We start from the raw sequence: 16,514 nt of genomic DNA, 5'->3' as shown, positions 1-16,514 counted from the left end.
TGCTGCTCAACCAGCACAAGAGCAAACCACACTGCCTCAGCTACTTTTTTTGCCCAGCATCACTTCATAATTTAGGGAGAAGGAAGGGTATTCAAATCACAGAAATGGGATTTCTCATTGGGCCTCTCACAGTCTGTTTCTTGAAATAGGCAAGTCAAGGGCTATGTGGACTGCATTTAAACCCCAGTCTTCTCTTCTGAACTTTACAGCAGCAAGAGGGAAAAAGTTTGCAAGTATTATGACTGGAGTGAGGCAACCAGATAAACAACCTTTGCTGAATTGTCAAGCACGAGATATGTAAAGGCAGTTTATGTTTTCTAAAAATACATTTCTCTCCATCACCATACTGAACTGGTTCCATTTCATCTGAAATGTGAATAATCAAGTCACAATTTTTTTTCCTGGCCATTTTGTCATTGTTTTATCCAGTTTTCCTGAACTTCCATGGGGATTTTGGATACGGTTTCCCTCTCTCAAGCTCCTCTCAGTTCAAGTTATCTCCACATGCCCTTGGTAAGTTAGAGCTCAGCCCTTCTCAAATTGCAGTGGTCCATTTTGCAATCAAAGGCATGTTCCTGCAAAATGACATATGGCTCAGTGCAGATCATCAAACACTCCTTGTTATGGAGCAAAACAAGGATTGGTGGGTGCCCAACCACCAGGACAGGCAGAAAAATGCACTTGTGGATCATGACAGGAGCAGGTGGCTGAGGGGGCCTGGAGGGCTCTGTGTGGCTGTGCACAGAACCAGCTCTGCAGTGAAATGCCCTAGGTCTGAAGTGCTAGCAAAGCAAATAGCAGTGCAACAGCATTTGAGAGCCTTAGATGACATTTTTGCATTGTGTTGGTGCTGCTGTCATCCTACACATTATTTGGTAGCCTTGCATCCATAAATGCACAACAAACTTGGTGAAAATGTTATCTCTATCTAGGAGTCTGTCATGAAACTGAACCCACACTTCCTAGGCCACAAGGAGCAAGGGGATTTTTTGTCCACTGAGTTCCCTCCTGCTAAAGTTCACAGCAGCATTTTGCAGACTGGATGTGGCTCCTTCATCCTGGAACATTAACACCTGCCCCTGACCCACATCAGCACCTGTCACACAGGTATGAGAGAGAGTCTCAGCACTTCTCTCCAGTCTGCCGTGAATTTGAGGTCCCTTGGTGTGAACTGGCTCTTTTAATGTATTTCAAAAAGATTGAGAAAAAATTAAGCCCCTGTGTGTTAAACGTAAAATGAGCCAAGAACCACGTTATCAGGATGCACTAGGAAAGCCAGGACACGTGCAAGCCATTCTCACTGTCCCATCTCAGTGAGCATGAAGTTGACACCACCAAGTTTGTGCTCTGGTGCAGGATCACCAGGGACAGCCCTTCCTCCCTTGCAGTGGTGAGGAAAGGGGTGACAGCTGAGACTGCTCAGAGCAAGGCTGTGCCATATCCTGCATGCTGCCAGCTCAGGAGTGCTCTGGTCTCACTGCTGACCCCACAATGCAGGACCTAAAAATGGCTCTGTTTGCCATCACAGAGATGGCTGGCGAGTACAGCCTCTTTGCCTCAAGACATCACAGCACATACTGCAGAGGACGTGTCCACCTGTGTGCATTAAACACACCAAATTCACTTTAAAACACCTTTCTTTGCACTTCATGTGTTACTGTGGCAGCAGAAGTCTCCCCTGCAACTCCAAAAAGCAGCGAGTTGGGGTGGGCAGTCAGTGCCCCCACACTGAGCCTGCCCCGCTCATCTGGGAGCTGGGCACCCACAGATCAGACATCAGGAACTGTGAGCTGTGTGTGAACCAAGAGCAGCACAAACCAAGAGTGATCCTCTCTCTGAAAAGCACTAAGAACCACAGCAAGAAAATGTCACTTGTTCCCCTGGTACTTATGGGGCAACACAATACTCAGGGAAGGTTTTATGGATCACATCTCAGCTCCTTCTTATCTCTTGTTCTAGCTGTTGACAATGGCAATGGAGAACATATTGCTTTAAAAAAAAAAAATTGCTAGAGCTTTTGCTGTCAAGTAGGTCTCTTAAACCCCATGGGTAATGTTCTCAAATGACAAAGCTGCTCTCCTTTTTGGCAACGGTCTTTTATCAAGCAATACAGCAGCACATTTTCAATCATCTCCGTATCACAATGAAGAGACAAACCCTGTTAGCGTTGCTCTCCGAAAATCATAAAATGCAGTGGCTCGGTACACCTAGGGACTAGGCTGGGCTTTGAGCTTCCATGAATCTCAGCAGCAGCAGGAGAAGTGTAATTCAATCTTTTTAACTTGGTGATATATATTCATGTCAGTGGCTTTAAGATAAGGAAAAGACTTTAGTTGAAGAATGAAACTCTTGATGAATAACCGAGAGTACAATGAATAATGTACAAACATTTCTTTCCTCTCAGTCAAAATGATTCCAGATCCTTTTTCATTTTAATCCCTGTTGTATTCTTCATTTAAAAAAAAAATTAAAGAAATGAAAGGGGAAGGAAAAAACTCTATGTTTTTAAAGGCATTGGAGTTCTAAAAGAAGAGCTTCTAAAAGAAGCCCTCCTGATTGTACGGAAAGATATTTTTATGATTTCTTTTTAACTGCTAGAAAACAGAAGATTGTTTGGGTACTGGCAATACCATGAAAACCTCAGCCCTACCTGTTCCTGCCCTGCACAAAATGTGGGATTTATCAGAGAAAATGTCTCCCTTTACCTGGGAGGTATTTTTCATCAAATAAAAAAATGTAACTGTTACAAACATTTTCTTCCCTTGCAATTTCATGCTTAGTTCTGTCATAGCTAAAAAGTGATGAGACCAACATATATAAAGGGAGCATCTTTTCTACAGTGAGGCAACAAAAGCAACAAATATAAACATCATTTGTTTGTTTTCCTACAGGATGGGAACAGGGAAATGAGATAAACTGAGCACTAGCTCAGAGTCCTGCCATTTCTTCACAGGTGACATCAAAGCCTGGCCTGAGTAAGATGCTTTCAGCAGAAGGGTGTCCCTGACCTGCAGGCAGACACAGCAGGTGATGGATTTTAACCCTCAGAAGGAGAGAGGTCACATTGCCTGAACCTTTTGAACTTAAATTTTGTGGTGGTGAAGTAAAGATGCAGAAGATGGGCATCCTCAACAGCCAGATTTCTCCTCTTCCCCACCTTTGAATGAACAAGGGTGAATTTCACCTCCCCACTAAACTGGCTGCATAGGTGGGAATTTCTGAGCAGGGATATAAGCAAGTAAGAAAGGCAGAGAAGTAGGTGGTGGTGCAGGAGTTGGAAGAAAGCAGCTAGCCAGAAAACCAAACCATAACACAGCCATAGGAAAGTATCTGACTATAAAAAATAGACAAATGCAATTGGTGAGGTTAGCTCCTACCACAGCAATGGCAACAGGAGGAGCAGACCCACTGCAGTGCTGCAGTCAGGAAAACACAGTCCAGAGCAATGACTGGTGCATGCTGTGTAGAAAGTGTTACCAGGTTCATGCAGCAAAAAAAACCCATTTAATTGCAGGCTTCAAGGAAATGACTACATTGTCCATGCTTGATCTCAATCCCGCTCCACAGAGCTCAGAACAAAGCCAAAACTGACCTTCAGAGGTTTCTGGAGCAAATCCATTCCTGCCATGTGCAGGTTTCCATCCCCTCTGATTTATGGAAGTTAGGCATATTGTGAAACACATTATATGAAATTGCTGGAAGGAAGAAATAAGGAAAAAAAAGGGTTTGCTGGAGCCAACAAAGTTACAAAAAAAGCCCTTACTGAATGGAGCTTTTCCTCTATGATGTCTTGTTTGAAGTTGGTCTCTGGAGGGCAAAAGTCTGTTAACAAAGTATTTTTTTGAAATGAAGATGAGGGAAACACATTTTAAAATACCACACATGGGAATAAAACCTTTTACTTCCAAGCATGTTGAGGATGAAGTGGGTCACTGTATGCTTTGATTCACCAACTTGTGTCCCCTGTAATCACACAAAGTATGAGTGCAGTAAATGCAGAGGCACCAGTCCACCTGCTGGTCCAGGATCTTGGCAATGGCTGACTCTTGCCATGCAATAGGAAGATTTGTTCACTGAATGGCCTGAAACTGAACAGAAGAGGATAATTTCCACAGTCAGACTCGCACACATTGAGCACTAACCTTATGGTCTGTAGCAGCCCCAAGTACTACAGATGAGCCATGGTGAGTGAAGCAACCAAATTGTCACTTAGGGTTCCATCTTCACTGGCTAGGGTGGCCTTGGGGCTCTGCAGATATGTTGGCAGGTTCCTAGGCTATTTATCAATCCATCCACTTCAAAATAACATAAAAAGGCTTTTAGTGTAACAGAAGGAGTGATACTGCTATTGCCCAAGCTAAAGAAGTAGCAGAGGTGAAGAAATCAGGGAGCCAGTCTGCCCAAGGCATCCTGGTGAACAGGAAGCAGAGAAGGTTTTCATCCAAATAGTGTCTGAAATGATGACCCTCTTCTCTGGAGAAATTTTGAGAAATATCCTTAGGGTTGGGCTGTGCTTGAGACAACATTTCCACTGTTTAAGGAGGACAGGAAAAAACAGAGTTTCTGAAAGTTACATCTTAAGTCAGTGTTAGAGGTAGGGACACATGCAAATTTTCTCCAACACCAAACCAGTTCCCTACCCACAAAGGCTTTTTGTGTGTAAAAGTTTTCCCACTTTCCAAGAATGCTGTGCTGAGAATCCAGGGCATTTTCTTTTAAAACTCTGTTCACTTGTGATTTATAGCCCAAAGACAACCATTCCATTTGCTCCCCAAACTTTTCAGTGGTGCTTGGATCAAAAATTTTCAGGCTATATTAAGGTCTAAGGTACTGATTTATTTTCATGAATTCATTTTCCTTTTCCTTGTCACAGCTTTCACAGATTTATGAGGTTAAAGAGCATGAAGCTAATTAAATAATCTGACTGATTGAACATCTGTTGAAACATAGTAATAACTTCTGAAGCCAACATTCCTGATGAGCTGTTAATTATTATTTAAAAACTAGAGGCAGGGTTTTACCATCTAAGAAAATCAACAAACCAAAACCGTAGCACCCTTCTGGGCTCAGAGTGAACCCTCAGCATTGCTTTAAAGCCTTTTACACCCACTCTCTTTCACACTTTCCAGTCCAGGTGTCCTTTTTGGGCTCTCCTACGGCCAGAGTTCCTAATGTAAGCCAGGTGGTTTGTGGGGAAGGTCCAGCCCAGTGTGCAGATTGTTGGTGTGCAGCAGCTACAAATGGAAATTTGGATTCAGACACGATGGAGCTTAACTGCATGCAGACACCCGCCTTAGCCCAAAACAGAAACTAATGCATGACCTTAAGTGAGTGGTTTAAGCCACTTAGGCAAGGCACTTAACCTTTTCTTCAGTTCCCTCTTGCTCTCCATCCCCATGGAGCAGCCCTGGACTCACTTAGGAGATCCTAAGCCCAGAAACTTCCACCAGACTGATGTGCAGGAATTTGGTTCTCAGCCTGGCATAGTCTGCCCTAATTTGCTTAGACTCTGCATCATCTTCACATCTTGTTCTCCAAATAGCTTTGTCAAAAATTCATTAGTGGAGCAGATAAATAAGTTCAGTTCCCTCCTACTACTCAGGCTACTCAGGATCACTTTATGTTTCAAGGCTGATGAAAATATTTTGAATTGATAAGTAATTTACAGCTGTTCTTAAATCCTCTCCTTTGCTGGTAAATTATAGGGGCTGTGGCATGCTTGTGAGTGTTTGTGCAGAGTGAGGGTGTGCCCCAAGGTCTGCAGGAGTTAATGACAGATCCAGGGGAAAAGTGCCCACTGAGGCCAACAGCATCTTCTCCAGGCTCCCCTGCACTAAAGCCACAGGAAAAAAGCCATGTGCCTGCCCTTTCTGTGACTTTTCCTTTTAGAAATGAACAAATTGTTCACACAGTAAATATTATCCATATTGTAAATTATTCAAAGTCCCAAAGTGCTCTGGGTGAAAGTGGGGTTGAAGCTTATGCTGAGACTTTTCTGCATAACCTAAAAAAGGAAGGGAAGTTTTACACAAAAAAAAAAAGTCCCTCAGCATCTTCTAGTTCAGCTCAGATCTCTAACAGCCTGTAGACTGGAACTGACAGGAAAATTTCAAGGTTAAAAAATATTAAAACCATAGTCTCACAGGTTTTGCTAACAGTATCTTAGAGTATTGCAAGTGTAGCTGATATTATTAGGCAATAAGGTCCAGAGCCACAAATGGATTTAGACTTTCAAACTTGCCTGCAATAAGCCTCACACCCTTCAGCACATGCATGCTGTGGAGGGCTCCTGAGGTAAGAGAAACCTTTCTGTGTGGCAGGCTGTTGGTCTCAGTCTTTCTCCATCCTTGTGGACTCTCCTAAGACCCAGAGCCACTCTGGAATGAGGGGTGTGTACATGCTGGGGCACTGTAAGTGCACCCAAATGTTTCCACATGTGGCAGCAGCAGATGCTCCCCAGGCTGACTTTGACTTACCTTGGTCGTCAAATTCTCTCACATTTATTTTCACCACCCCTTGTACTCATTAAAATTTCTTTACTGTTCCTGGTTTCTCTGAGGGTCTCTTCAGGGAATGCTCATTTCAAAAAGACAAGGATGGGCAGCTACAGCCCTTGTCCTAGCCCAGACAATTGCCACAGTCAGTTCTTGATTCACACAGCTCCCTGTCTCCCCTCCCAGGCAAGGATTTTAACCCATTGCTTCACCCAGCATACAGACAAATTAATATCCATGAAGGAGGATTGTGTCCCATGAACTGAGAAATATTGCAGTGTTTTGTCATCAATCTTCCTTCTCTTTCCCCACTGACCTCTTCAGGTCCAAGTTCCTTACAACCCGCATCAGGAGCCGCTCCTTTTTCAAAGCAAGCACCCAACCCATTGAATAAAATCACATGCAACCCTAAGCTGAGCTTTGAAATTGGCCAACAAATTCTTCCTGAGCCCTCACTCACCCAACACTGCTTTGTCAGGATCCTCAGTGCTCAACACTGGGACTTCAGTAGGGAATCACTTGCTTAAAATTTGAATTTCAATGCTGAGCATCAGGATGTGGAAGCAGAGATGACTCCATCTTATATGGCCTGAATGTGCTACATCTTCTGTTGATCCAGTTGATCCAGGCTGAAACATTAGAAACTTCCTGTGCTAAAGTCATTAAATGATTAACCAGCCTTGTGCTACTCACTGTGCCTTCTGGTCAGCCACAGGATCCCAGCCAGCCTGGTCCACTTCTCATCTTCCTCACCCTGCTCCACATCTGGCTGCCAGTTTTTCTCTCCTTTTTGCCTTTCAGGTTCATGTAGCCAACACGAGATTTTAAAAACATATATCATCATAACATTTCTGTTTAATTTAATAAACACGCTACTCCCTCCTTCCAACTACGTCCCTGTATAAGATTTTTTATTAGTAGTATTATAATGTCCCCTAAATTTTGGTCTGAAAACTGCTTGACATTCACAATAAGGCATTAAAAAGGATTTATTCTGTCTTGAAGCTTGCATGTAACTCCTCTTAATGTGAGAGCTCAAACTGGTGTAAATCAAGACTAAATTCACTGATATCATGGGGCCTGAACAGGTAGAACCACCATAAAGCAATTGTAAAACAAATCTTTTTATATTTATCAAGGGTAAAATCCCAACACCAACAGCATGATTGCCTTCTACGGGCACAACTACATTTAAAATACAGTCAATTGACCTACTAGTAATAATTTTTTTGAAATTCAGGAACAAATTATTATTATAAAATATTATTTATTTTATTTTAATTTTTTTTTTTGCAAGGACAAATCTTTCTTTTCTGCTCTCTCACAGACATGTATGAAACAGTTCCTAGTGAGCAATTGCTCTTTCCTCCATGACCCAAAATAAACTCATCTCTATGGTCTCATATAGAAATATCAGCAAATTTGTTTAATTAATGTTTCAGGGTCAAGGGAAAAATGTAGAGATAAACATATTTAAAGGTTTTGAAAGCTTCATGGCAGCAGTCCAATACTGCTTTCCTTACCTTTATTTGCTGGCTTTGGCAAAGAAAAAAGGAAAAAGCAAGCCATAAAGCTTGGAAAAGTGATCAGTCTCTGGGTCTGGGGCTCCTGTCACCTGCCATTTCCCTGATGTAGCACCATGATATACAACAGCAGACCAGCACTCAAGTGATGTATTACAATAATATGTCAGTAATGCAATGGGGCTTTGATAGTCCTTAATAACCAGAGTACTTAACTGGGGAGAGGGCCAAGGGAAAGGGAAGACCCAGGCAAAGAAGGCAAAGTCAGCTAAGCACAGCCTCAGCCTGTTGCAGCGTGTGAAAGTGAAACAAGACAGGGAGGAGCTGACTCCAGGAGCACTTATGAGGCATTTTCCTGAGGAGCACCAATTCCCTGAAAGAGGGGTATTTGGCACAACCATGACAATTTCATAATGTAGTAAACAATGCTTACACTGCCCTTAATAAAGGGAATAAGAGTTCCATCCATCACAGAAAAAAACAGCTGGATTCAGGCAAAGATTGAGCTACTGCTCGTGTTTCTAGGCTATGAAGTTTAAGTGCCTGCACTTGACTCCACAGCTGCACTTAGCTGGGTTTCTCAACAGTTGAGCACTGGGGCTCAGTGGTAGCTTGTTAAGCCATGGCAATTTCATCCTTGTGCTTGTCTGTCCATCACTTGTAGTTCAGGATCCCAAGAACACAAGTGTTACACTGTCATTGCCGTAAAGAGGGGCAGACACAAATATTTCAGAAGCTGAGAGTTCTTCTGTGATGCTGAAAGCATCTCACACATCACACTCGGGGATGGCCAACCCAGCCCTTCACTTCTCAGCTTTCTGACATAAAGGAAAAACAGAAACAACTGCAGTTTATGGACCTTGGACCTCAAGGAAAGGAGGGAGAGTGGGGTGTGCATGCATGTGCATGGGTGGAGATGGCTGACACATATCCAGAGACATATTTCCATGCTCTTTTCTGTTTTTCAACAGTCTCTTGTGCCAAGGAGTGAATAAACTTTTTCTTTCTTTTTTATTTTTTTCCCCCACATTGGCACTTTAGAGTCTCTTACAAGCTAAATCAGACAGGTGAGAGCATGGGATTTATGGGGTTGTGCTTGTACAAGCAGAGTGTTCTCCCCTCCTATTCACCTCCAAGGCTCCAAAGAGAATCAGCCTGTAGAATGGAAAGGTAAGAAGATAATTATTTTTGCAGAGGAGCACTAAGAAGGAAGGAGAGGTAGTTGTTTTCTGTTTTATCTTAAAAGTTTTGCCTTAGAACATTTCTCTGTTGACACTCCATATGCATGCATGACCCTGAACAACAGAGTTGGAGGGATAGATATGGCAAGGGAAATTCAGAAGAGAAAGAAGACTTTGCCAAAAGGAAATCTAAAAAGAACAAGGATTGAAAAAGCAGCCAGGGGTAACTCTGATGTACAAAAATACATTTATTTTCAACAATTTCAAAACCACTGCCTTTTTTACAGTAGAAATATTCAAATGGAACAATAAAACCAAGAACAGTATATATATATGTATATATATGACTCATGCAGTTGTATTACTGTGTTCAATACAGGTATTGCAATTGTCTGTCTCATTTAATCCTTTGAAACCACGGTGGTGGTTTGGGTTTAATGCACTGTCCAACATCATCAGAAAGAATGTGAGGATTCTGGTTCGGTTCATTAGACCTGGAATAGGTGTGGGAGCTGACTGAAGGGAAAGGGAGGAGAACAGGACATCAGGACATCTTTGTAAATCTGTGAAACTAAAGTTTAGTCCAGAAGAAAATGCACACTTCCTACACATGCTCTCATTGATGGCAACTGTGTCTGAAACACTCTGTAGCCCCCTGTCACTCTGGTCTCAGCTCTGATCCTGCCAGGGTTAGGGTTAGGGTTCTTGAGTACTGGTTAAAATAAACAAAGGTTCATTTTATATCAGATTGTCAGCCACACAGAACCAGAAGCTGCATCTAGTCTCCAGATCTCATGCATTATTCCTAAATTACAGCTAATCCATCATGGAGGAAAGGCTGGCAGTGACAGAGGGCACTGACCCAGTCTCTTGCTCTCTGCCTCTCTCTCTTTCATTTCCTCTTTTTACATAATTACAGTGTGGGAGCTATTTATGTTCCATTGATGCCATTGCCTATTTCCCTCATTATTCAGGTAAATAATAATCCACAGTTTCAAGGATTTCCACCAGATTTCCCTCAGGGGGTAAAACTTGCAGGGGAAAAAACCCTAATGACAACCCCAAGTTGTTATTTCCCAGCAAGACAAATAACAGCAGCCAATACTCCAGCCTGTGCTAACACTGCAGCTCAGTCCTTTCAAAATGGTGAAGAGGGCTGGCTGCCCATCCAAACCTTACAGAGGGGTCCCATGGACAGACAGGAATGCAGCAATCACCCTTCTTGGATTCTAAAGGAGCAGATTTCAGTCATGAACCCAAGCTTCCTCCAGCTGCCATCAGCCATGACTGTGCCCTAAAGGAGCAGGAGTGAGCTGGTAAATGTGGTGCCATGCACTCCTTGGGGATGTGCCTGGAGCCCACACCCTGGTCCTGACAGGTGTGACAAACTGCACTGAGAGGCACTGACACCCACCAAGTCCTATGGAAGAGGAAGTTTGAGCAAACAAGAATCAATCAGGCTTTTCTGACATGCAGTTTTGGCTTAATGGATTTTTCTTGTTTGCTTTGTAGGATACTTTAGTATAATTTTGGATGGAAAATGACTTTCTAGACAGATGTTTCTCCAAAACTGTTATTCAGAAATTTCTCAGCCTTCACTGAGATTAAATTTCTTTTTGAGAAGTGATTTCTTTTCCATTTTTTCAACAGCTTACTCCCAATTTTTCCTTCTTACTTTCTCCCATTTGAGACATTTAACAGCAATTTTTAAAAGTGTAAAGGAATAAAATGTAAAAAAAAGTGAAAAGAAATTAAGAAAAAGAATTATGAAAACTGTAATCCTCTGCCTTTCTTCTTAAAACGGCATCAGATGAAGCCCATGAAAAACCTACAAAATTCCAAACAACAATGAAAATCATCACTTTGCCTGATGATTTATAAAGGAAAAAGTTAATACAGAAAATACTGAGTATTTTACATTCAGTCCTCTGCAGCAGCTCAGCACAGCAGTACCTCAAATCCTAATGATCAGCAAAGACTGAGATCAGCCCACACTTTAGCTCAAAGCCCATGGGACCGTTGTTTATGTACATCCCTCCCACCTCTACCTAAATGGGAAGCTATGGTCTTGTGCTAACAGTCTTATCACCAGACTGGGCCATTACTGTAAACTACTGTGGAGTTTCAGTAGAACAGAGACAGTAATGCAACAGTTTATGCACTTGTGATGGATGGAAACCAAGCTTAAATAGAATACACAGCCATTGCTCTTCACCTTGTATTAGAACCCAGAGCAGGAAAGAGAGGGGGAAAACAGAAGATAAATATTTTTAAATCAACAGAAAAAAAAATCCACTAATCTGATTGAAAAGAACTGAGAATATTTAGTTTTAGCACTTCTCAAGTGACAGTTTTTCCGTATTTTTTAGGTTTACAATTTTAATCTTGAAACCCTTCCTGAGTTTTGCAAAATTGTGTTTAACCACTTTTCCCTCCACCTGCAGAGCCACCAGGATTTTAACCTTTGAAAGACATTCCAGCCCACTAACAGAGTGAACACGTGGCTGAGGCTGGTTTGTAGCCCACTGGCCTGTTGCAATGCAGAGAGATAGCAAGTAACACCCAAATTCCAGCCATCTCCTCATTTCAGCCCAGGTATATGCAAGGCGATTGAAGTCCTGTACCCAGATCCTAGAAATGATAACAAACATTGTCATCTGCTGTCATTTCTGCCTCCTGTTAGCATACAAAGACAAGAACATCTTCCCAGACATGCCCCCGGTCTTCCTTTCCCTCCTGCTGGGTCCTACAAGTCAATACTCTGCAGAATTAGGTTCATTTTTGACATCATCAACTCAAGAAAAATTGATAAAAAGTAACTCACCACTAAGTCAACCTCTTGCCCCAAAACTCCACCTCTTCATAGGGACATCCTCAATTCAGGGTAGTAAAATATTTCTAAAGAGCTTTTTCAATACCTTTTCTTCATTAACCTCCCTGTTCTGATCAGAAAACACCAACCCACCATGCAGAAATCTCCACTCTGAGCTGGGAGCTGCCATTCTGCAGCACGCACAAGAAAGAACCTTTCACAGCTCATTAATGCAGGTCTGACCCTCCACTGCCCTCTCCAAAGAGCAGTCCCTAATTGCATGCATCATGTTCAGCCAAAATTTACTACTCTTACACATCCTAAATAGCACTTCACTTCATCAGCTGAACTGCAAAAAGCATGACTTCCCCCTGGGAATAAAGCTACTGCAACCTGCCCCACTGTTGAGCTGAGGGTGTGCTGGGTATGCCAAGGCCACTGATATTTACCTACACAGAAATGGTGATAATTTCAGGATTCTTTTCCTCATTTTCATGAACAGATGCCACTAAGATCATTCTCAGAAGTGGGCAACAGTGACAAGGATGAATAGATGATAAACATCATTAAAATATTTATGACAGGCTCATAGTCTGGCTGCTAGTATCTTTTTCTGCTCCATCACAGGAATGACACCATATATATATACATATATGTAAAAAAAGGCTTGCAGTTATACATAGAGAAATAAACGACTCTCTTTATAGAGAGCAGTGTCAGATTGAAATATGACAGACAACTGGAACACACTTGGAACCAAAGTGTGACTCAAGTGCTCACCAGGGTCCCTGTTTGGCTGGCAGTACGTGGTGTGTGTGTGTGCACGTGGGCGTGCATGTGTGTGTGTGTGGTTCAGGTTTTCTTTTAAACATATCTTCTTTTACTAAACATTAAATTATTTCCCAAGAAATAAAAAGCTATGTACATTGTAATTATCTACAGTAGGCCTTCGGCATCCTCGCTATTCACATGCACAGGGGTCGGGCTGCATTCATAAACTCAGGCTCACTCCTCCTCTGCTTGTGGTGCTGTCCCCTCCAGCCAGTCTGTGGTCCAAGGAACACTGACGTGTGGGTTTGCTCTGATTTTGTCTTTTCCTTTCTCAGCAGTCAACAGTGCCAGAGGGTGACTGAAATTAAAAGCAATTAAAAGAGGCAGGATCCTGCAAAAAGCTGAGACATGCATGTCACTGGAAAGCGAGGGATGTTGGCATGTTGCAGAGCCTGGTCCAACAACCCAGTCTGAACCCTCTGGCAGAATGAAGCAGCTGATTCATGACTTATTCTGGAAAGGGCTGAAAAGGGACAATTTACTTACAGCATGTTGCCTAAGGTATGACACCTATCTGTTGGATTTGAATACTTAACTCCCATTCTGTAACAGGAAGCTGGCATTCAAATCTCATTGCACACTTGACTCATTCTTTGCTTTTTATTTCTAATCTGATGTGTATTCCCTAAATATGAAGAACTTCTGCTATTTATGAATGCAGCCCTGGTAAACACAAAAAGCCCACCCCATTCCCTCCCAAATGATAATAATGACATATAACTCTTTTTTCATAATAATAATAATAATTATAACAATAATAATTACAAATAAAAATTCAGAAATGCTGTAGACCAAGTGGATTCTCAGTATTAAACACTAGTGCAGTTGGGGATTTCCTTTGTGCTTTCACTGTTGGCAATTGTTGAGATGCTTCCTGTGGAGGAGAAAATGGAGAAGAGAATCAGTGCAGTGGCTTCAACAGTTTGGTCTGTATTGCTTCTCACTCTTTAGGATATGGTAGTGTAAGTGTAGAGACAGAAAAGATGCTTAAACATAGCACATTCTTTTATGTATTTGCAATAAGCAGGGAGCATGCAGAAAACTCAATTACTGCAGCCCAGCTGACCAGCAGCAAACTCATTTAGCTATGAGGGACATATTTGCTTGTAATCACAGCACACCAACAGTGTGAGCCTGGCTCAGCTGGTTCTTCTGAGAGTACAGGGAATTTGGCACTCCTCCACAAGAGAGGCAGGGTCATGAGCAGGAATAGGTGTGAGCACAGCCATTACTGACTTCTTTATACCTATTGCTGGAGCCAGCTTCCTACCCTGGGAATAGCTGAAAATCTATAAGAGAAACTCCATTATCCTGCTGCTGAGAGAGATTTACTCCCTATACCTATGCCTCGGGGCTCTACTTGTACTCAGGGTCACAGGCACTGCCTCTCCTAATACCCAAAAGACCAAAATCTTCACCCAGACTGTGGAACAGAACGCAGCTGAGGGTTGTCTCTCACCCATCACTCGTGTGTCCAGCTCTTTGTCCATCAGCTCCTCAGGGTCTGTGAACTCACTCAAGGTGATTTTGGGGGCATTTTCACTTTGGCTGACAGAGCCAATCATTTCCTGCTCCTTGTCATGCTGAACTTGGGCATAGATGTTAATCCAAGGGATTTTCCTGCACAGGAAAGGAAAATGAGAGGTTGTGGTTTGTAACACAGGGATCCTCAGCATGTCATTTATTAATGAGACAAACTGAGCTGAGACCAATCCCAGAAATGCAGCGCTGGCAGTGATGCAAAGTATGAGCTGTCAGAAAGGTGAAAGTACCACACAGAGGTTCATCTCTGAAAGTGCCCTTAGCATCCACTAATTCCAGTAACAGCCAAAGGTACTCCAAATCTCAGGCCATTGTCTTCACATCATGGGCATAAAGTCTCCCTCAGCTCCAAACTTCAGTGTTCTGCCCTTTGAAATCATGCACACAGTGGACACTGCACTCAGCTCAGACAGCAGCAATTAACTAAGTACAATCAGCTGCAATTGTCAACTCTCTCAGTATTTATTATATGATCAGGGTTGCATTGGAAACCAAAAGTAAAAATCAATTTGGCACTAGTATCAACTGAGCAAAAAAAATTGCTGGGCTAGTTGCTGCTGACAGGCCCACACTGACTCAGAAGAAATTGCCACATTTGAAAGAGTTATAAAGAATTGATCCTGCCTCAGAGTCAGGGAGGATTTGGACCTCATAACACCCATCCAAAGTCTATTTGTTACCATTCCATTGCAAAAATCAGTTTGTCATGCTATGGATCATGCAAGTTTGCAGGGACTTATTTTTCCTTGCTGCTCAGGAAGCCAAGGAAGTGAAGGGATTATTTCTTCCTCCTTCTCCCAAAGTTACCTTGGCCTGCTAGAATTATATCCTTGAGAGTCAGTCAGGTAGACAGATTATACAGGCCTAGACAGACAGGTAGTAATCCCTGGAGGAATGCAAGTTTAAATGAGAGAGCTGAAAAGGAATGCGTTAAGCATCATGGGGTTTGCCAGGATTATCTGCATTGCCTGTTGGAAGTTGACTGTTTTTCCTAATGCTCTTAGAAAGTCTTCCTACCATGCACTTCACACTGCTCCAAAAAGGAAAATTTGGAGAATATTTTGAGTTCCTTAAAGCACACAGGAGTGAGAGAGAAAGAAAACGTGTTCAAAATAAGTAATAAAAAATGCCGTGTCTTTATGCTGATCTATGTGCTGTTGGATATGTCAGAGACTAAAAACAGTGGAAATTGCCTCAACTCTCATGAATTCAATTGATCTATGCTGATTTTACTCAAGTGAAGTTCTGGCCTCAACCAACTTGTGCTATTGGCTTGATTTAGCATTCTGTTCTTAACCAGCATCAAGCCAGGACATATTTGGGATGTTTAGCAGCAGATGACAAATCTCATGATCTTCTCCCTTTCTCCTACCTTCTAATGTTTAAATATGCTGTAAATGCCACCAGAAGATATAGGAACTCCACAGGAAATGAGTGAGAACTAATGCGTTCCCATAGGATCTAAGTGCCCAGAACTTGTCTGGAGATGTACAGAGACAGGAGAACATGCCTGGAGACAGTGGAAATCTTAGTTCTACTTCCAAAGAGTGCAATAGCAGAGCAGTGATCATCTCTGAACTTCGCGCGGAAAGGTGAGAAAAGCTCTTTAGAATTGTGAGGCAGAGAGCCAAGGTACTTCAGAGAGTTAGGGAAAAAAGAAACTGAGATCCCTGTAGATATGTGAATGCATACCCAAATCCTAATCCTGCTGTGCCTGCCAGCACAGACACAGGCGGCCACAAGCACATCACTCTGAGCACACACAGGCACACAGTCCTGCCCTGCTGTCCCAGGACACACACTGGGACTGCCCCACGGCCCCACCACTGCTCAGCACTCATAGACACACAGTATTGACTGATATATGCTCAATCTTCCAGAAAAGAAACAACTTTTTTACAGATTATTTCTATACTTTTCCCTTCTTCCTTCCTTTTCCACTGGGACCTCCTCAATAAGCATCTCTCTGGCAGCAGTGTTTAACATGCCTGCTGAGTCTACAAACTGATGGACTTGTATTAAGGAGTCTGTGTGCAAACCAGCAAAGCATCAAATCTATGAATTTGTAGAACTAAAAAATCATGCCAGCCTATGCTCTCCCATAACCCTTCCCTGTAAGCAGAAGTTCTGT

The 16,514-nt window shown here is 42.5% G+C and overlaps 1 protein-coding gene across 1 annotated transcript in view; it reads right to left on the bottom strand.

Moving 5' to 3' along the window:
* Positions 1-13,579: 13,579 nt before the first annotated feature.
* The window catches only part of SORCS3 (sortilin related VPS10 domain containing receptor 3), a 261,645-nt gene continuing 258,710 nt past the window's right edge, over positions 13,580-16,514 (bottom strand). Inside the window, 2 exon segments of the mRNA XM_030951534.1 lie at positions 13,580-13,715; positions 14,301-14,461. Of these exon segments, the coding sequence (XP_030807394.1) occupies positions 13,651-13,715; positions 14,301-14,461 (226 nt within the window). The 3' untranslated portion in view covers positions 13,580-13,650.

The sequence above is a fragment of the Camarhynchus parvulus genome, chromosome 6 (genome assembly GCF_901933205.1).
Source record: "Camarhynchus parvulus chromosome 6, STF_HiC, whole genome shotgun sequence".
NCBI lineage: Eukaryota > Metazoa > Chordata > Aves > Passeriformes > Thraupidae > Camarhynchus > Camarhynchus parvulus.
The sequence above is the reverse complement of the archived record's forward strand: the minus strand, read 5'-3'. Positions and strand labels throughout refer to the sequence as shown.